At 39.8% G+C, this 21,727-nt stretch overlaps 1 protein-coding gene across 2 annotated transcripts in view; it reads left to right on the plus strand.

Moving 5' to 3' along the window:
* Nucleotides 1–21,727, plus strand: part of PEX14 (peroxisomal biogenesis factor 14) — a 67,652-nt gene that overhangs the window by 27,935 nt on the left and 17,990 nt on the right. For both annotated transcript variants that reach the window (XM_030289108.4, XM_072917499.1), the window contains one exon: nt 3,460–3,544. In XM_030289108.4, coding sequence (XP_030144968.1) covers nt 3,460–3,544 — 85 coding nt within the window. The remainder of the gene's footprint in view (nt 1–3,459; nt 3,545–21,727) is intronic.

A 21,727-nucleotide genomic window follows, 5' to 3' on the forward strand; every position in this document is an offset into this window, starting at 1 on the left:
AATGAAAGCAACTGATAAAGTAGCTTAGATTGCTTTATTGGAAACCCTGCAGCTTTGAGCACAATAAGAAATAAGGCTGTCTTTATCTTCCCCATTAACATAAAAGGGAGGGGAATTAGGAATGAAGGGCCTTGACTGCTAAGTTAATGTCCAAGTGCTATGCTTTGGCCCAGAATTTTGCCAGCCCTCTGCTCTTCCATAGCATCTGCAATAAACTTCCAGACTTTATTTTATATTTTTGACATTGAAGCAGAATATTTGGCCTGAATTTATGTCATTTGTCCAGTTGCAAATATAATCTATGAATAGTGACATTGATCTTTTAATTGGAAAATCAAACTGTAGGACATGACCTGCTGCAGGATTCCACCCATCTCTTCCCAGTCAGAGATGTCTTTGTGGATCCTGTCACTGCAGGAGAGGTGGTAGTGGGAAAGCAAGTTTATGGGATTGACTGGCTTTTTAAAAACCAAATACACTTTCTTTCTTTACTACAACTACCTGATCCGTTAGATAAAGCCAGTCTGCTCGACAGTGCATGCTGGCAATCTAAGAATCAACGCAGTGATACAATGCTCATTATTTGGCAGTGTCCTAATATCATAAAAATTTGGAGAAGTGTTACAAATGCTACAGAAATAGTATGGAACAATGTTAGCAGCTGAGTCAGAGTGCTATTTGCCACATGATTTTTTTGGCTGTACACAGGACTGCAAGTCTTCTCATCTTCCTCCTCCTTTTTCTCTTGTTTAAATTATGGAGTGCAGTTGCTCTTGTTTGTGCAAGGAAAATGATCCATAGAAGGTAGGGAAATTCTTGTGTATGTTTGTTGGAAATATTGGCATTTTGACATGGCCAAAATTGCTTCGTAAGTTACTCGTGTATATGAGATAAATTATAAAAATGAAGACATTTCATCTCAGCCTATAGGAACGAATGTTCAGAGGTAAATGCAAACACAGTATGAGAAACATGGGATTACTGGAGGGAGGAATACATGTCCAGGATTCTTTTTATGGAGTTGTTGTTGCTTGTAATTTCATTTTGTTTTAAGATTAAAAAGGCTGTGAATACTGGAGGAAGTAATGCAGGGGAGAGATAAAACAGGAGTTTATTTTGGACTGAAATTTACTACCAAAATGTTTACATCTTTATAAGGCAAAAATAAGCTTTAATAAAGGGTTAAAATCAATAAAATGTTCACATGATCGTGGTTGAATTAGCACAATGAAAAATGCCGCTTATTTCTCACAGGTTTTGTAATACTTAAAAATTGATAATTAAATAGAAGAGCTTGCAGAACTGCAAGTCTGCAGGCCGTTTGTGTCTATATCACTAAATGTGGGAGGGAGTGTTAAGGAGTATCTGAAGACACAAACAAGTAATTATTGTTAGAAGGAGAGTGGCTTTGATATGTTCACATGTCTGTCGGTCTGCTCATTTGGGCATCTTTCTTATTCAGCATATTATCTTAAGGTTATTAGTTTGGGCGCTTTATATTTCCGCATCTGGCACAGCAATATCAGCACAGTTTAAATCTGCGATTTGCCTGTCACCTGCATTTCAGCTGGAGACAGATCAAGTGCACATAAATGAAGCCAAAGTATGCTTTATGTGGGGTGGTTTTTTCCTCTGCTGTTTTGTGGCTCAAAATTACTGAATGGAACTTAAGGAAAAAATGCAGGAAAACAAGAAAATGAAAAGAATTAAAAATACCCCATTCATTTTATCCTCCCAACTTTGAAGTGTGCTGGGACTTTGTCAAATTCCCGTTAAAATAAATATGTCAATTTCATATCTCTTCCAAATTCATTTATCATGCTTTTTTAAAAGGTGTTTTCTGCTTTACCTGATGTTTAAATTGGATTCGCTCGTTTATGCTGTTCTTTGCTGTATCCCCCATGTTTTTCTTAAATGAATTAGTAATGACAGCGTACTCCATCATACCCTCTCTACAGCCACTTTAAGGGAAGCCTGGTGATCTAAACCTTTTAACCTATTAAAGATGATTTTCCCCAATTGAATCAGACCCACCACAGGTGTAATAACTAATCATTTAAACTACACCTGCTATTATGTATTTTTAAGCCATTATGCATGTTGGATAGATGATAATTCATGTTTATTGCATTGTCCAATGGATCCGTTTTGCCTACACTAGCCTGATTAATGTATTTAAAGAAATAAGAGATGCAATTTAAAAGAAAAAAACATTGATGGAATGCACTGAGGAGTACATTGAAAGTGCCATTAAACCCATCAGAACTTTGCTCTCTGACCAGAAATGCATATTCGAAGTGTTTGATTCAAACACAAAGTGAAACTTAGTGATTTCAGGAGTGATGCCGTATTTTCCCTTCTTCTTCTGCTGTCAAAGTTTTGGAAACCTTTTTGGAACTGAATTCCAGAAACTGTATTTTGAGGTAAACTCCTAAAGACCTGAATAACATGGGTCTAGCATATTAGGATGGTTAATTTTAGCACTAGAGAAGGGAAGTAGTCTCTTCCACTAGTTCACATGGATGTGCTGTTAGCACATTATTCCTCATGATGCCACAATCAGAACAGATGTTTTTATATAAAAGTGGAGGGAATCACTGGTGCAGTAACATGTGATAACATGTATAACAATATAGGGAAGTATGTGGGAAATGGAACTACCATATGAATAAAGAATTGAACACCTTTCACTGGCACATGGAAATGTAAACATCTAGTGCCGTTGAGTATTATCCCAGACTTTACCCTTTGCTTGTATAAATGCTCTGTTTTAGGTGCTCTGTCACCTTATAGAAGGATGTAGAAGTCAGTTTGTAGACAAAAGTCATCTGTGGCTTTTGCTGGTGTGCAATATAAATTTAACTACTTGCCTACCCATTTGTGTCATTCCAAGTGACTTTTTTGATTGTTGTTATGTGATCTAAAACATGTGAAGTTGCTTATTCTCTAGTCATGAGAAGCTGAGGTTTATTTATTGCTTTCAATAAATTAGAATGATGGCAGAAAAGGCCTTAATCTCTTAGAATCTGCAGGGAGCTTTAAGTCAGATAGAAGGGAAGTATTCTTACAATAAGCCAACTGTTACAGATCACATGTACTGACTCAAGGCTAGCTTTAACTGCAGGAGCCAACTTAGGTAAGAAGATCACAATGTAAATTACAGAAACATGTAATAATCTTAAAGGAGATTTTTGTACAGGTAGAGCTGCTCCCAAAGTAATTACACAAGAAACTTCTAGGCTAAAGACCATAACTGTGCTGTCTGTTTAGAGTTAAATCACAAACTCTGATACTTGTTGAGCCATTTCTGAAAGTTGGTGTTGTCTCCAGACCATCTCATGTGATGGATGTGTTGTCTTACCTTGCAGTCCACAGTGCTTAATATAAAATAGGGATTTGACCATACCTAACTTGGATCTTTTCTCTCTTCTTTTTCTCCAATCCTCCTACCCTCCTCAGATTGTGACAGCAGTGAAATTTTTACAGAATCCACGGGTCCGCCAAAGTCCTCTTGCAACCAGAAGAGCATTCCTGAAGAAGAAAGGTATGAACTCTTTAGATTGTGATCTCAGTGATAATGAGGGACCTTGAATTAGTGTAAAGTCAAAACGTATTGCTGTGGAATATTAGATGTTACGGACAAAGCAATTAGTCTGTCTCAAAAGAAGATCTGGGGTTTATAAGAATTATCAGGCTCTTTTCTTCCCAACTGACTAGTGCAATATTTGCGCCAGATGTGGAATTGTAGAATACAAAAGACACATGGGAAATTTCTGGTTAACTGTTATCAGATCTTTTCTGCAATGAGGACAGTTCATAGTTGTGGACTAGCTGGTCAGTTCAAACCTTACTGACACTGGCATTAGAATGGCCAATCTCTGGGGGAAAAGGTCAAATGTTTCCAAAGAGAGCCAGAGAGAGGCAAAGAACCTGGTAAAAGTCAACAAGGTCAGGTTAAGGTCAAACTTGGGATCAACTTGACTTTCAGACTGAAATGGTAAACTACTGACTGAGTTTAGCCCTTTTCTATAGCAGGGATAGAACAGATCCTGACAAATCATATCATCTTAGTGAGGTGCAGCATACTTTGGTCATTGCCTACAGAGAATTTATTTTACTTTCTGACTCATAGTGGAACTATCTTTTGTTCCTATTTTATTTCTAAAGTTTTTATTTCACAACTTGCAGTGCATTCCAGGTGATGTTCACTCTATATTTTGCTCCAGTCCTGGGACTATACTGCTTACCACAAGACATAAATAATGACAGTTTTAACTTGAAGTTAATTACATGTGTTGTGGAGCACTGTAAGGTGTTGAAATGATACTGAAAATACAAATTCCAAACTTCAGAGGGGAGTGACCCACATACACTTTGAAGTCGTAAGTACTTCAAGGTACATCAAATTCTAGAGCTAAAGATCTTGAGCTTTGAAAAGTGGGGAAACCTGTGAAATACGTATTTTTCTGTTTGGAGTTATGAGCTGCTGGTTGAGATGCCTGAGACCTGAAGTCATGAGATGGAGAGTTCAAGTATATACAGCACTTTGCTCGTCTTGAGTAGCAGAGAACCTAGAAGGGAATGGCAGCCTTGTGTTTTGGCAGTGATGTCATGACAAGCAGTTCACGGGCACATCATTTTGAGTGTGATCCTGTCGCTGCTTGTCCTAGTGCCAATTAGGAGGACATTCCAATCACGTAGGGATGTTGCTTGCCCTGCCCTGCCATCAGGATGACATTAAAATTTGGAGCCTGTTGGTCGCTGTGCGCCATGAGTTTTTCCTTGAAATATGTGGACCTACGGGGAGTAATTAATCATAAAAGCTTGGGGATTTCAACTCTATCATCGAAGCAATGAAGCAAGGGAAAGCTGAGCCTAAAAGCCGTGCTGATTACCCGGGGTAACCTGATACAAAATCTATTGTTGCCGAGAGATCCTTAGCCCCCAGTATATCTGCAATATTATAACTGCCTGATCTTCTTCTGTGCTGACAATGACCAGTTAGTCCTCATTTTCTCTCTCAACACAGCTGGGTTAGAATTTCATTTGCAGAAGGTATTTAGAGCAATTTAGAGACAAATGTCTCTGGTGTTTGCTCTGCACTTCCCCACCGCAGGCTTCGCTGAACAGTTTTTCGTATCAGGAGCTCCATCTAATCTGTTTAATTTTAATAAATCCCTGACTGGGAGAAGAGGAAGGGTGGGGAGATGGAGGCACAGAGAAACTGTGGCCGGACTAATACTTCTTATGAATTACTTGGCTAATAATTACTAAAGAGCAGAAATGGTTTGGTAGAACTGTTTGTTTGTTCCTGTGTGTTAATTATCCCTCCTTCCCTCTGTGCTAATTATTTTGTTTTCTAAACTTAACCATAGGAGATAGGAAGGAGTAGGGTCCAGTAGCGCCTGTACCCAGCAGTCCATATGGAATGTGGCCTGTGTTTGGTGCTGGCGTGGTGCCTCTGTGGTCTAGCAGATGGAGTCAGCTCTTGAAACATAGATGTTGTGGCTGGTTTAGGCCCAAGTAGATGAGGGACGACAGGGTTTGGTAGGCTGTTCCCCCTGTTCTCTGATGTACAGTCCCTGTCATCCCAGCGATAATGTTTATTCCCAGCTGAGGCTGTCTGGTAGAGAGTCCTCACTGCCAGTTGAAAAAGGTCCTGCAAGCCTGACTTGGCTTAAGAAATTTCACTTCTGAGACTCACAGAGGTGGTTCTGCCTAGAATTACAATATTTTCTTCTTTTTCTGTAAGCATCTCCTTCCTCATAAAGGCCAATCAAATTTTATTTCCTTCTAGTATAGGAGCTGGATTTGGTTTAGTACATTTCAGTGAGATGAGAAATGAAAGTTTCTGCAGGATTATCAACTGGACTGGATTTGGTGAAACAGTAGTTGTAGAGGCTGAAATCAGGTGTTCCTGGTTCTGTGCAGTTCAGGTGGTGCTGAACTGTTTTCTCTGGCACATGGGGTGATAAGAGTGTTGACGACAGTTCGGTGAGTGAGGGTATCCTGGATTTGTAAAAGGGCTTTCAAAAGTCAGATGAGATTTCTCTGTTGTCTTAAGCACTTTTAAACTCCCATATACAGAGGCATTAATGAGAAACATGAAGTTATTAGAATCATTTATCATTTTCTTTGAAGCTTACACTGGCATTTTGTGTAATTTATGACATTTCCTCCTTTTTATCATGAACTTCTTCAGATGAAGGGAAAAACAGCTGTTTCCCCTCAAAGTATCTGAAAGAAAAGAAAGAAAAAAAAGATGCTGTTTGTTTTTTGTCCAACTCGCTGATTCTGCTGATGACATGCCACAGAATCAGCGGCGCCTTGGGAGTAATTAGACAGCATGTGGGGCTTAAACCCTTGTGGAAATGTGTCTGTCATTTAACTGTTGTGCCTCAGATGTCCTGCACTGCTCAGTTACCCATCCGGTAACTCGTGTGGCTTGTTAATTTTGTGTGCTCTGAATCTCTTAAGTTCTGGCAAGACAGAGAGAGGGGGTGAAAATGCACTATACCTGGGTTTTTGGGGCAGAGAAGGGGAAAACTGTGGGGTTACAGACTTGTGTCATCTTGGATGAAGAACTGTTTTCGTAGTTGCTTGTTCTCTTCATCTGTAGAATGACTACAGAAATGCCTTTCCAGAGTGGGAACTCATGAAAGCATATGAGGAGCTCAGAAATAATAGTGATGGAAGAACAGAGGTGCATTAGAGCAAGTTAATATACAATTGTTGAGTTATGTTGGGAAAATATCCGCTCAGAAGGTTTTCTGCAGTCCATCAATGTTTCAGAAAATTTTTCCAGTGTCAAGATGCCACACTATGGTGATTTCTGAAGAGATGGAAAAGTTATTTAATTCTACATGCCCTTCCCAGTCAGAGCTCAAAGGCACTTGATCCCCTGGAAATAAATGCTGTCAGCCCCAGAATCTCCAGTAGAAAACTGACTTAATTTTCTTCCTCTTTCTGTAGTCTGCATTCTTGGAAGTTGAAACTGTCTTTTCCCCTTTGTCAAAGAAACCCAAGTAAATCACCTTCAGGACCTGAGGAATGGGGCCACAGCCCACTCTTGGAGGGCTTAAAAAAAGCAAATTCTTCAGCAGATTTCAATTTAACCCTTTTTTATTGCTCCTTTTTTTTTTTTATAATTTAAGTCCATTTCATGAGGCAGTTTGCATGTCCTTGAATGGAATCTCGTTACCATGAAAGCTTTTTTAGCATTGATTTCATAACAGTCTTAATTTAATAGTGCTGTCATTACTGAGAAGCTCTGAGAGTGAGGCCCCAGCTTTCCAGGTCACTGACCTTTTAATTACAAACCTTGTTCTGATGGCCAGGTTATCGACTGGACAGCTCCCAGCTCCTGCCCCCAGCATGAAGATGAAAATAACTGCCTTTCCTCCTCCACTTCCAGAAAAGGGAGGAAAAGAAAAGTAACCTCTTGCGTTTCCAAAATTAATTTTCTCCTTCAGCTTTACTTTGTAATTAATTCTTTAACATGTCTCAGTGATGCTCAAACAGTTTTTGTGAGGGCTTTTCTTGAGAAAAAAAAAATACAATGCAAGCCAATGGAGTCCAGTGCCAACTCAGCTGGAAAAATAGAGTTAGTAACCTATGGTGTCAAAATACCTATTTAGGCCAAACTGCTCTGGCTTTCCAAACCTTACTCTTTTCTAGATAGTACCGTGTTTGATGCACAAGTGTGGGATTAGACCAGAAGTGTTGACTGTTCAAGGAATGCTAGGTGACTTGTCCTTCTCTTCAAACTTCCTGTCAGGATATGGATTTGAGAGATGGTGAAGAAAAGGAGGAAAGGCTTTCTTTCACTGTTGTGCTGGTGTTGGCTTCTCCATAGTGGCTGGTGTGGATGGTGCTGTGATGGGTTTGTGCTGAAGACACTGTTGGTAGTACGGAGGTGTTTTAGCTATATCTGAGCAGTGCTTGCACCCAGAGCCAAGGCCTTTTCCACTTCTCACCCCAGCAGTGAGGAGGCTGGAAGTGCACAAGAGTTGAGTCACTGACCTCGTCTGACCAAGGGAACAGGTATAATCTGTTATATATAATATAACTATAATCTACTATAATCCAAAACATAGCCCCATACTAGCTACTATAAAAAATGGTGCACTATCCCAGCCAGACAATTGCACAACTGATTGTGTGAGTGAGGCTTGTCCTGTTTTGTCCTTGCAGCTCAGGTAACTTGTTCTCTAGCTGCTGGCACCAATGCTGGCACAGAACTCATCACTTGCACTTGCAAAACTACAAGCAAGACCTGTAATTCAGATACTGATAGCCAAAATTTATTACAAGAACATGCTTCGTGTTTTAAGCTTCTAGTACAAATCAACACACAGCAACAGAAAGTTCAGTAGCACAGGTAGAAGCAGGGAGGTACTTTCTGATTATTTAAGAATGCAGCAGGTGTTCAAGTAGCATAAGGTAACTCTAACATCTTGTGTAGACTTTCAGAAATGCCTGTAGAGGTTGCATGGAAGTCAGCACATTCTGCATTTTCATGATGCTTTTAATTTCAGGATTTTGGAGCACATTGCACCCATTAACTATGGAAATTTTGCAGCTAGTTGCATGGAGCATGTTGGATGGTGTTTATAGGGTTATCTGTCATTATCAGAATCATGGTTTGATCTAGATCTCACTGTGCTTCCCACTAAAAAGCATCCACCTCTGAGGTAGATGACAGCAGCTGTTCAACATCACTTTGTGATTTTTAGGAAAGGAAATGAAGAATACTTTATCTAAGTGATCTTGCAGAGGGAGCTTTAGGGATAGAGAATGTAATTACTGAGCAAAAAATTTGCTAAGATTCTTGAAAAGCACCATGGGATATTTAATTACTAAAGATGGTTGGGCCTCTGTTTATGACTGTGCAAGACAGCTAGCGTGCCTTGTAATATTTTGGTAGGTTAAGGAAAAATATGTCCTACACCTGTCATGCGACCAGTTTGTTCTTTAGGTGCCTCCCACCCAAGCTTTGGCTCTACGCAGCCCTGCATAAATGGGGAAATGTGATTGTCTCCCAAAGAGCTTATTAGGGAACTTAAGAATGAAGAGTGAGAGAATGAAAGCTGTCATTGCTAACAAACTCACACCAGTTCCTATCTAAATCAGCATTAGGGGTAATCACATCCATTTGTGGCCCTGCTGTGTTTGCCCAGTGCTGATAATGTTCAACATACAGATTTCCACTGCTGGAGTATCATAATGCAGAGGAATAGATGTGCTTGTGATCCAGAAATTAGTTCCACCTTTCTGTGTTTTGTATTAGTTGCCTTCCTTTTTCTTCTTGAAAATGATTGAGAATCACTATCCATCTGCTGAGAAGGAGATGTCTTCCTGTCCTGCCACTCTTTTGCATGTGGATCTGTCACCTGCTGTTCAGTACCAGCCTATTCATCATGCTGACTCCTCTCCCCCATCAATTTTGCCACTGTTTGTGATGTCTGAACTTGCCATGAACTTTACGGATTTTCTTGGCTTCTTTGGTGACAAGGAATGTACAGTAGTGCTAACAAAATGTGGTAAGCTGTTTAGCCTTAGGACATCCTGGGAATAGGATGTGGTGCTTCTTTGGAGGGTTTTGGAATGAATATAGTTGAAGAAACCCTTCACTATCATTCCTCAAGATTTGAAAGTAAGTTTGGGAAAACGAGTCTGTTTAGTCCCTATACACATGGAGAAATCAGTTTATTGCTTGTCTCTGACTCTTACCCAGTCACTAGTTGTTTATGAGAGAGCAGAAAACCTGACATTGGGTTAGGCATAACTGCCCATGTGATGCAGTGTTCAAAGGAAGCCAATCCTTTCTTGGCTTGAAAATTATTGATAAATTGGAACAGACTGGTTTGATGCTTAGGAAGTTGTGCATGCTGCAAAATGCTGTTTGTAAGCTTAATTTTAAGAAATAATTGGAATGTCATGGGTTTAATGATGTCTCTCCACTTGGCTATCTGACAGTAACTATTTAATGTAAAAGAGCCGTTAAAAATGGCTTTGCAAAATTAACTCCTATTGCTCATTGAGTGTATTTTGAGTCATATCTGCCTTGTTTACTGACAAAGTAATGTTTCCATTCCTGGTAGTACTGAAAAAACAATATGATTACAGCAGAGTGAATTGAAGTCTACCTAGAAGATAATGCTAAAATAGTCAATTATATTCCAAGGCCTGAAATCGTTAGCCTTAGTGATGGGCAAAAAAGACCCAGCCCCTAAGTCTGACTTGTAAATTTAAATATTTATTTATAATGTTTGAGTGAAAGTAAATGCCAAATCCAAGAGAAAGTCACTTCAGTCGTTACAACCTAAGAGCAGGCATGGGAGATCTGAGACATGACTGCTTCCTTGGCTTTGGGTAAATTTCTTATTTGCAGCTTGCCCATCTGTAAAATGGGGTTAATTACCACTTTTGCCTTATTGACTCAGTAAGATTTATGTTAGCTATGTTCGTAAAATTCTCTGATATGCTTGTTTCAGAGTTCTTGGTGCTGCCGTGTGTGATTTTTGAAGGTACTGTAGTAAAAGCCACGCTTTCAGAGAGATTAGGAGTTTACTTCCATCAGCTGTGTATGGGAGGGGAAAGCTGCAAACTTTAGAATGTCAGAATGTCAAGGCTCAGGCGGATTGCGTGCAATCCTAATCCAGCCCTGCAGTTTTGACCTTTGAAGAAAGATTCACCTTGAGATGGTTGAAGAAATCTATGTACGTTTGTATAAAAATATTTCTGTGACAAAAGGAATTTGTTTTTCATGGTTATCCAGCCCAGGGTTTCCCCATAGTCTTCCCAGAACAAGTAAATGAATTCAGCTTCTGACCTGCTCTGAGAATGAACCTGGTATTCTCAGTCTAAGGAGACGCCTTCCTCCTTGAGACTGAAAAAAAGGAGTGTAGTTAGGATAATCCATGGTGTTCTGTTGAAATCCATTTCAGACCTAATGATACTTTCCGGCTAGGAAAGGTAAAATAAGTTCCTGTATGAGATAATTCTCTAGGATCTCCTGGACAACATTTCTGTTCTGTTTAAAACTATGTCTTGGGTCCCCTTGAACATGAAATCCTACAGTTTGCTTTTCTGCTGCACACTCTTAATTTTAGTAGAGTACAACCATTCTTTTCTTAACTAAGAGGTTAATTTAGTTTTTGTTTCATTCCTTACTATTCTTTCTCCTGGAGCCTAGTCCAGGTGACTCCACTTCTTCAGGAGCAGAGCAGAGAATTCATTCTCATGAAACCTGAGGCGCTCTGAAGTAAAAGCTGTTGACTTTGTCATAGCGTGCAAATGTGCATTGCTTTTAGCAAGACAATAAAGGGTAAATGGGGTGATCTCTGCTCCTGCAGAGAGGTCAGGTGGTTACATTACACAATCTTCTAGAGCATCTTGCAGCAAATACATGGGTTATATTAAAAGTTGCAATCATATCATTTTTTAAAAGTAAATTGCTGACCTTATGCAGTGGAATCAGCTTTATTGAATTTCGCCAAAAATGCGTTTATAATCCCCCCACCCCTGCATACACATGATATTCATGTCCTTGCTGCCCATGTGGAAATGTCCCTTTTTACGGTGATAAAATTAAATTTGTCTTTGTCTCTGCCTTGCCTCACCTTTTAAGATTCCATCCTTTAGAGACACCAGTGGATATCCATACAAGAGAATGAAGATGGGCAATATCCCTGCATGGCTGGCTAGCTGATTGTGAGCCAACTGCCACAGAACAAATAAAAAAGCATTTCACATTTAGAGGACAAATAAAGCTGAGGACAGTATAATATGGGTATTTTTTCTAGGAATGTTGTGGCCTTAGCATAGGTAAGAATTTATTTTGACTTGGAAGTACCTACACTTTGCTTCTGGATTTTTTCTAATTGCTATGCAATATAAAATGTAAAATCCACTAACAGTTGTTGTGTTACTTGTAGTACTGCATTACATGCCCTTCTTAAATAATGACTAACCATAAAAGTCTCTGGGCTTTGGCCACCTACAGCCTCCTTCCTGAATTCACTTGAGAAAAAGGTGTTATGCAGCATGCTCAAGAATTTAACACACCTATTGCCCATATTTCCATGCCACTTTGCATCTTCAAAGCACTCTACAAATATTAGCTGACAAAGCTTGTGACACCCTTTATGAAATGGCAAGATTATAATATTAATTTAAAACACTTCAGATTACATTTTTTCTTCATTAGACCTTCAGATTCTTGAAACAGTTTGCAAACTCCACATTTTAGTGGGAAACTGAGGAATTTTAGGTAGGGACACTGAAGCAGATGTATTAACAGTTAGATCTGAGATAATTCTGACTGCCAGCCATAGATCTATAAATACAACCAGTGTCAGTGTGATAGAATTTTCAGTAAAATTACTTAAAGCATTTTCATGTTTATCCACCATTCCAACCTCAGCTGCTTTGGGGGTTGGTGGAAGAAATTAAGCTGGTTTTATTCACTAAAATAAACAACTAAGTAAATGAAGGGGCAGATTGGCCTCTGCAATTAGCCTGGATCCCTACTTGCAGCATCCCCCAGCTTATGTTTTTTATGTAGTGTTTAAAAGACTGTTGCTCAGAGGTACTGAGAAGAATATCAGAATATCATTACTCCTGCTCTTCAAGTAACCAGGAGAATGCAGCTGTTAAACTCAGGATATAAAATGCATGTTTAAAAGATGACTCTGTATGTGTTTAAAAAAGAGAGCGAGAGAGGATTCAAGGGAACCAAAAAATAGCAGGTTCCATTACTGTAATTAAATGGCAGCATTTAACCTATCAGGCCGTTGCGTGTATGTGAGAGACGAGCAGGGAGCTGCATTTGAAATGATCTCTTTCTTCCTTGGGGGATAGAGCAGTTAAATAATTTGTTTGCGAGGTGTGAGTTTAGTGTCGGGTAAAGCAAGTGGTTGTGTGTGTGTCTGGTAAAGCTGGGATAGCTGAGAATGGCATTGAGCAGTGAAAGCCCTGTCAATAGGAGCTGCTCGTGCCCATTTGTTGGGTTCTCTGCAGTCAGGGCCTCACCTGCTCCCACATATTTCATCATAAAAGGAGAGCTTTTTTCACACCAGGCCACCTGAGACAGACAGCAGCAGCAGTAAAAGAAAACCAGGGAGGGAAGAGAGGAAGGAAAGAATCAGAGTCAGTTTTGTGATGGTGACTGTAAGGGGTGAGTTGTTGTATGCAGTCCTTGCACTTGGCACTCAGGAGTCTGGGGGCTGTGGCATCCCTGGGGACAAGGACGAAGCTGCTGCTCGGGGATCTGCCCCTTGAGCAGCACATCAAGCAGTGCCTTCCCCTGCACAGAGCTGTGCCTGTGCCTGGTGTGGCTCCTGTGAGACTCTGGGGTGCAGAGCCCGTGGAGAGAGGGACCTGCTCAAGGCAGCCCTGGCCCTTCCTCATTGACCTCGACTCTGAACAGCCCTTGGGCAGACCTTACGGTGATCTTGGTCCACTTTTGGGCATCCCAGAGAGGAGACACAGTCTTATGTAGTGCTCAGAAGGGAGTGCTCACAATCTTCCCATTTTTATTCATTCCCTTTTTATTTGTACAGTGATTCATTTGTTGAGGGAATATTTCCTAGCCCAGGAACTCCAAGAGCTATCCTCATACTTTGAACTGCTTCAGCTGCTTCCCCTACTGATCTGACTTGTGTTATGTTGCAGGAATGTGGCTCTAAGTGTTTTCTAATGTTCACTCCAGTTTCTGTGTGAATTCTGTATAGCCACTCCCATTTTAATTTTTGTGACGCTTTAGAAGACAACAGACAGTGTTAAAAATACAGATATTTCTGTATTTCCTTATTGAATATTCAACCCTGGTGACTGGATTTTGAGGGCAGCACTTGACTAAAAGGAGACCAGGGAAATGCCCTGTATTTTAGCACACAGTCAAAGCAATGCAGAAATTTGAGTCCTTAATGAGAATTAGAAACCTGAAACTATTTCCATAGATGATCTAGAAAAAAAAAAAAAAAGTCTAAATACATTATTTGAATAAATTATTTGTTGCAAATGTTTTACCTAAGTAAGTGCATATAAGGCATGTATAGATTCTCAAACCTGTCAGTCTTTGCACATGATGATTGTGCCAGTCCGAAATGTTTTAGAAAAGATACAATATAATATTATTTCTATTTCACAGACGTAGAAACTGAGGCAGATGGAGGTTAAATGGCCTACACAAGGTCAATAGCAAGGCTGGGAATAGAACACAAATGTGTAGAGGCTTTTTATTATACTAATAAGGAAACTCTGGAGGTGTGTTTGGCATGGTAATCGGAACCCCAGAGAACTAGAAGCAGTTAGTATGTTCTGTGCATGTCCCGAGGGAGCAATGATGAAACTCCTTTTCTACCTTACCACTCCAGTTCTCCGTGTGTGGTCACCGTAGTTTTTACACCACTTAACCTCGTTATTTTTAGTATTGTTAGCATTAGTCGTCCTTTGGGCGTTTAATCCAGGCTCTTTAATTTTCTCCAGAGCCCTGAAGAGGCCCTGTGGAAGCCACAAGGGGAGAAAAAAAAGCAATAAACAAACCAAAAGATGAAAAATGATCTTTTGAAACTTCTTCTATTTTGTTGACTTGTCCCCTAATGTTTTTTGCCTTTGTTGTTCTTTCATCATGAAGGACCCTGCTTAAATGTCTAATCTTGGTTTCTTAAAAGTTAATTTACTATTGTTTCTTTCTTCCCCACCCAAGATTAACATCCTGTGTGATGACATAGATGGTTGTTGTCTAAATGGATGTGATGTAGCCAACAAAATTGTGTAGGGTGGGTGGAGAAATATTTATATACTTGTGTTAAAGATTACAAAGTAGGTTTGTCTTTTAAACAGAAGGTATTTCAACACTGTTACCGGCAGCATTAGCCTTTAATTTTACAGGTGGCTGGCTACCTTTCCAGTAGCATTCAGCAAATATTTTAATGGCATGTAAAAAATTTCTCAAAAACAGAATAACGAGGAACGAGGGTGATTTATAATCTGTAATGACTTCTTGCTGACATTGTCTTTTTATAATAGTGTAGTAGCATTTCTGTCTTTCTGGGGAAAGTGCAAACCAAATTTACCTGAAACATTTGTACCGTAATAAATATGTAGCATTTAGATGTAATTTTCTTAATTCAGCTTATCTTCTTAGTGTGATGCTACCTGACTCACAGGTGTCTAACGCTAATTCCATTTTACAGAAATTGAGTAAGAGGAGCTGAGATGCTCTATGAGGTTGTGAGAAAATACCTGTCAGAAAAAGGCATGTGTTTTTGGCCCTCACCCACTGTTGGTCTCTTTATATTTCCATGTGTTTTTACCTACACACTTCTATGTGTTTTTACATTTTCTTAAAATGTGCAGCTGTAGCTACGAGTTCTCCATGCCACAGCAGCTTCCTGACAGAGACAGTGTCCAGTATGCCCTGTCACACTGTTCAGTGCTTCGTTGTGTGTTCTTCAAACACTCAAATTTCATTTATGGACACTTAATATGATTTTTCCTGTGCTAAGTCTGTACACATGTGTTTGTTTTGGTCTCTTCTAAAGTTTAAAGTTAAAGAGGAAATAAATAACATTGAGGCAAGTTGCTCTTCACACTGCAGTTCATCTTTGTCTGCAGAGGCTGCTCTGTGACTGGTTTTGTCTAAGGTAGAAAATAGCCAGGTGCTCTTGTTAGTGTGTTTGGGGCAATCAATAATTCCAGAGTAATGCAAGGAAACAGAAATGGTGCATCAGGACAGATTTCCCCATTCTTATGTATAAAACAAAGGTATCTTTCAGATATTCTAAAAAATCTGGTTAAAAAATTTCATATAATGGCTTGAAATTGTTCTTTTACCTGATTATTTTCTTTTGAATGCCGATTTGGACAGAAGGAGTGGCAGGTTCTAGAATTGCAAACCAGCCCAGCCCAGTAATCCCAGATCAGCAGTGACTGATCCAGAGTTCCATGTAAGGGCTGGGCATCAAGATCAGACCTCACAGAGTCTGTGTTTGCCCCTTTCCACTGGGGATGCTTCACTGCTGTAACAAAGGAGCTGGAGTTACAAATGTCTGCTTGGCTGCAAATCCCCTCTGGCCAGCTTCTTCTGGATCAGCACTGGAATTCCTGTGACATGCTGGTTCAAGTTTTTGGAAATACACTTTAAAATTGGTGTTCCGAAGATAGATCAAAACCAAACCTCCTGTATTGCTGGTGTTTTACCTTACTCGAATTTAAGACCACCTCTGCCTTTCTGTTTGGAAGCTCCTAAAGATAATATCACAGATCAAAGAGTAGCCAAAGGCTAATAATTTTGTTATTATTGCTCAACAAGCTGCTTAACAAAATATATTTTGTTCACACAAAATAAATGGATCTGAAGCACAAATGTTTTCTGTCACTGCTGCTGTTAAAATATGTGGTAAGCTTTGTAAGCTATGGTAATGCATGGGTTTCTTAAGGGCCGTGTATCAAACTGGGCTGCTTTTGGAAATGAACATGTAGAAGAAATTAATATTCTTTCACCCTTACAGAATGTTTCATGTCGTAGTTCCCAATTCAATAGGAAATTGCATAGGCCTGATGTGTACTCTGGGCAAGTTACTTAATTTTTGTGTGCAGGGTTTTTCTTTGCAGCCTGCCTTTCCTTCACACTGCTTGTTGGACGCTTTGGGTCTGACTGCCTTCTATGGTCTGCGCAGTTCCTGGCACCATACCTGCCCAGTGAATGCCTTTTGGGATCTCTGAGGAGTATTATACAAATAATAAGGATCAGGAACCATCACTGTGAGACTCGTTTCTCCGCAGGAATAGCAGCAGGAATTTACAGGTCACAGGTTGGATGTGCTTGGAAATGTACCCGTTTAGTGTACCTAATGCTTGTTTTCTCTGAATGCCTGGTCTTATTTCTAGGGAGTTGTCAGTTGTGGTAACGAGTCATGACAGCACTATAGTTCCTGGAGTAGTGTCTCTGCCATTAGCTGGATTTTTTGCTCTCTAAGGACTTCTTTTAAACATATGTCAGAGCCCTGGTTATGTACTATTCTTGATAAGCTACCTTGGAATCCTGGCATAGCCTTCAAAGCCTTCAAACCCCAAGTAGATACTAATTTGAAATAATTTCAAATAGGCAGAGGTTTTTGTTCTTATGTAGTGTTCTCACTCAGATCATGAACTGACTGAACGTTTGTCCTGTGTTCCTGCGTGGCAGCACTGGCTTCCAGGTTAGTCACACATGTTGTGTGTCCAGCCCCAGCCATGCAGCAGGCAAGTGGACAAAATCTACAGTGTCCACTCAAAGGAGGCTTTCCATCAGGTACTCTACTTATGCTGGTGGGATAATAGGAGGGAAAAGCTGGAGGCAAGAGACCTAAAAATAAAAATAGCACCATCACCAATGATGAGAAAATAAAACTCCTCCAATTTCTAGGAGATTTTTATTTATGTTACAGAAAGACTTGTTTCTTCTGTCTTTTTTGCTGACCATGGTGTTCTGAGAATGATTCTGTCACAGACAAATCTTCAGAAGAAGGTACCCAAGTTTGAATTTATTCTGTGTTTTTGCATATATTTGTTTGTGTAGGAATGTAAATGGACTTTGTAACAGAACTTCTGGTTCTGTAATTCAGGTTGGTGAGGACTTCTGGACCTGACTTACTTGATTTAGAGTCATGTTGCTATCTCCTTTTTTTTCTCTATTTTGAACTATTTGTGGAGCAAAAATTATACCTGTTGAATTCTGCCTGAAGATTTGTTGTAGATTAATTCAAGAAAGAGGTGTCCAAATCCTGTTGAGGCTGTGATAGCACTCCATCTGCTGGGACTTTGGCATTGCAGAATCCTGAGCACGAGTCCAGTTTTCATCCTGCATGTTGTTCCTTGAATTCTCCTCTTAGTGCCTTGACCCCTCAAATGTATAGCTTAGTATTGGGAACTTCTACTAAAGGTCTTTCTTTCTTTTTTTCTTGTTCTTTCATTCTTTCTTTCGTTGTTTCTTTCTTATATGGGACAGAGATAACATACTTCATGTAAGCAAGGAGCTTACTTTACATTAGAAGAGGAAGACCTGACCTCTCTTGCTGCAAGTGAAACTGTGTTTTCCCTGCCTTGAAACTACCAGTGAAATGCATTTTGGACTGACTTATTATGCTGTGATTTATGCTGTGGTATGCTTTGTGATATTACAATGTCCTTTTGCCTTTGTGTTTGATTTTTTTTCCCCTCTGATAAATTTTACTGGGTATTTACCCAAAATGCCCATAGGAGAGTGAAGCATTCTCTCTGCTGTTTGCTGCCTCAGAGAAGGAATCCCATGGTTTTTTCCCCTCCAATTAACCTCATTGCAATTTCTTTTTTTTTTTTCCCTCCTTGTTTTGAAATACTATTAACATGGCAGATATTTTTAATTAGAAAACTGGAAGAAAATATGTTTCTTATTCATATGTATACACATTACACACAAATGTAAATGAGTGACCAGAAGCACCTTTTTCATTTTCCATTTTGATCTTCTCATATATATAAAACTGAAAATAAAAGTTGTAGTACTTGTTCTGTTTCCTCCATTCCAAGCCATGCTAAGCAAGTCACTTGTCCTTCTTTATTCAGAGTGAAAATACTTTGATCCAGTTTTCTGAAGACAATACTCATTTCATAAGAATATTTAATCAGTAGAAAATAGAGAGGATTTAGTTTGTTTGTTTAGTATTTAACCAAGTGAATAAGGCAGATTAGGGGAAGGGGGGACACTGGACCCATAAACAAGGTGATATATAATATTTTTTTTCGTTCTCCTTTTAAATAAATACCGATCAGCTTTATGTTCAGAGACAATAGGAGCCGTTGGCTTAAATTTGCAGTTTACTGTATTTATGGCTGTAATATCAAGGTGCTGCCGTCGTAATTTCATGCCCCAATGAGAAGAGCAAGGTCGAAGCAAATGCTTCCATCGGCATCTGCTAACACACTAACTCATAAACAAGGCCCGGCTGGATCAGGTGGCACGGAATAATACAGGCTAATGAAATACAGCACAGCTTTCCATTACTGTTAGTTTTTACAGTGTCGTCATTACGTGTAATTTATGTTTAAAAAATTCAATTTTATACAAGGCTCTGGGAAATAGGGGTCTGCAGGTCACCCGACGACTTTTAACGGCTCTGAGAGTCCTTATTGCACTCTACTGTTCCAACAAAATGTTAATAATAAATAATAATAAAAAAAATCCTCTTTTACTTTTTCTCTGGTTTGCATATCTTGCTCTGTCTTTAATTACAAGTGGCTAAGGAGAGTTTGGGGCTCTAGATGATGTCAGGAGTTATCCCCTTTGCTGGTGCTCCCAGAGGGGGGTTACTATCTGCTTGCTTTTCTTTTGTCTGTCTATCAATCACCCGGGATCCTGTAAATGGAGTAAACACAGCTGAGGAGAGGGAGATACTTAACAACCTCTCTCCCAAACCCTCACCCTCTGACATTGCCCTCCTCTCCTCCATTACACTTCATTTTATTATAGACTCCAAAAAGCTTAGCTAGGAAGAGAAACTGCTGCTGTATTTATTTATTTATTTATTTACTTATACTTGTTATGCCAAAATACTTTTTATTTTAACCTTCTCACTCCTGGCTGACTCACTGTGTAATTCCTAGCATTGTTCTGTTAGTCTGATTTTCCTTCCTTATTTCAGTGCTGTGCAGATGAGGTTAGAGCACCTTCAGTTCTGATTGCTGCTTAGTCACCCTGATGGGTTAAAGTGTATCATGTTTCTGAAAGATTGCACTTGCATAATTAACAGTCTTGTAGATGAATAGAGCTGTAAGAATTCAAAGCTCTTTCAGCAACTTTTCAAATTACTTTATTTCTGCATTTCTCAGCCTGACAGTTGAGACCAGTCCATGTTCCTTTGATGTGTGGGTTCCTTTACTAAAGTTTCAGCTGGAAGTGCAGTAGCAGGATTACATTCAAATGCAGTGTCTCAGTGTAAATTAAGGGGAAAAAACTCAGAGTGATGTTTCTGAAACCTTAGGTTTTGTTCAAATACTGGGTTGGGCTCAACCTCGTGAATGACTGTGTGTGAAAGAAAATGGATCAGGAGACTTTGCCTTTTTGACCTTCTTGAAATACATTCAGCTAAGCACAGAGTAGGACGTAGGAGACAGATTTGATAACAGTCACCCAGCACTGCATGTAACTGACTGAACAGGTGGAATCATTAGTCTGGATCAGATCCCAGAAGGATTTTATGATGATTCTTTTAAAATGTGGCCATATTCTTTCTGAGCAGAGTTGACTCAGTGGCTTCCAGGAACAGAAGTGTAATGTCATTTCAGGGTGCCGACCAGCAGATCTTCCTTTTAGCCATGTGATGGAGGCACTGACTTCAGGTGGTCACACAGTTTGTTGTAGCTGCACAAGTTGTCCTGTCCTACTTTGTTTTCACCTTAGTAGAAAGTGTGTAGGAAAAAGCCAGCAGCTGCCACCCCCTTCCCCACAGCCTCTCCTGCCTTTTGTCCCTGCTGAAGCGTGGGTGGGGGGTTGCTTCAGGGTGGTCTCCTAGAGCCCTAATAAAGCTGGCTTTGGAAACCCACAAAGAAACTGATTTTTTCCCCACCACCTTTCCTTATTATGGCAGAATTCTTAATTTCACCTAAACAGAAGTGTCTCTTCAAAACTGATGTAGCCTTCAGGTTGTGAAAATCTTGTATGAATTACTGGACTGAGCAATGTAAGGAGGAATATAATGAAGAAAAATACGTTTTCAGTGCCTAGGACAAGAAAAGGGTTGTCACTAATATGCCAGAGCCTGTGTCAGAAGAAGAAAAAGCAGTGGCTCATCTAGTTAAGTTTGTGGAAGGGTTTTACATTGCAATTATTGCTACTGTGTTTGGACAGAAAATAGGTAAAACATTTCCTGAGTTTTATTTTCTGTCTGCCAGAGGTTCAATTCTGACCTTGGAGCACTTCTCATGTCTGTATATCTCACCTCTTCCTCATCTGTTAAATACAGGTAACAGTACTGTAAGTACTCCTCTACTTCAGCGTGATCATAAGAGGAGCAGTATTTTGGTGTACATGAGGTCCTTAAATAGTAAGAGATATTATAAAAGGACATAAACAGACAGTGAAGTCTTAAAAGTTCTTGTACAAAAGAGCTCTTTATGGAACACCCGAGGTGCGGGCACTAAGAGATGCTTTGGACAGCCCATTTCATCCTCTGACTTGGTCTGTTTCTGTGTTTGACTGCAGTTTACAGAGGCTGAGTGATGCCTGCAAATTGAGTGGCAGCAGTGACAATCAAAACAGAGGGTCAGCAAGAGCCTTTGAGAGCAAAACAATCATGGGTGCTGGATTATTCAAATCAACACCCTGAAGCCTGAAAAGGAATTTTGAAAACTTTGTGAAAATTATGAATAATTCCTTGCAATGGCTGTGGTGCTGTAGAGGAATGAGAGGGATGGCTGGGGGAAGGGAACAGGTTTGCATTCTGTGGGGCTCTGAAGACAGTTTCCGTGCATCCTTCTCCTCAGCTCAGTCCTTGCTCAGTACCCTCTGCGGTTAGATTATTCCTTGCAGATAGCAATCAACTGGAAGGAAGTGTGTGTCTAATTTGCATGAGATTATTTAAAACAAAAAAAAGGTCTGCATTAGTCAGGGTGATGGTAAACAACGCAAAGAGATGCCTTTTATAATATAGCCGTGGCTCAGCTTTCAAAGCCAAATATAATTCACTTACAATTGGCAGTT

This window comes from Taeniopygia guttata, chromosome 21, assembly GCF_048771995.1.
Source record: "Taeniopygia guttata chromosome 21, bTaeGut7.mat, whole genome shotgun sequence".
Taxonomy (NCBI): Eukaryota; Metazoa; Chordata; class Aves; order Passeriformes; family Estrildidae; genus Taeniopygia; species Taeniopygia guttata.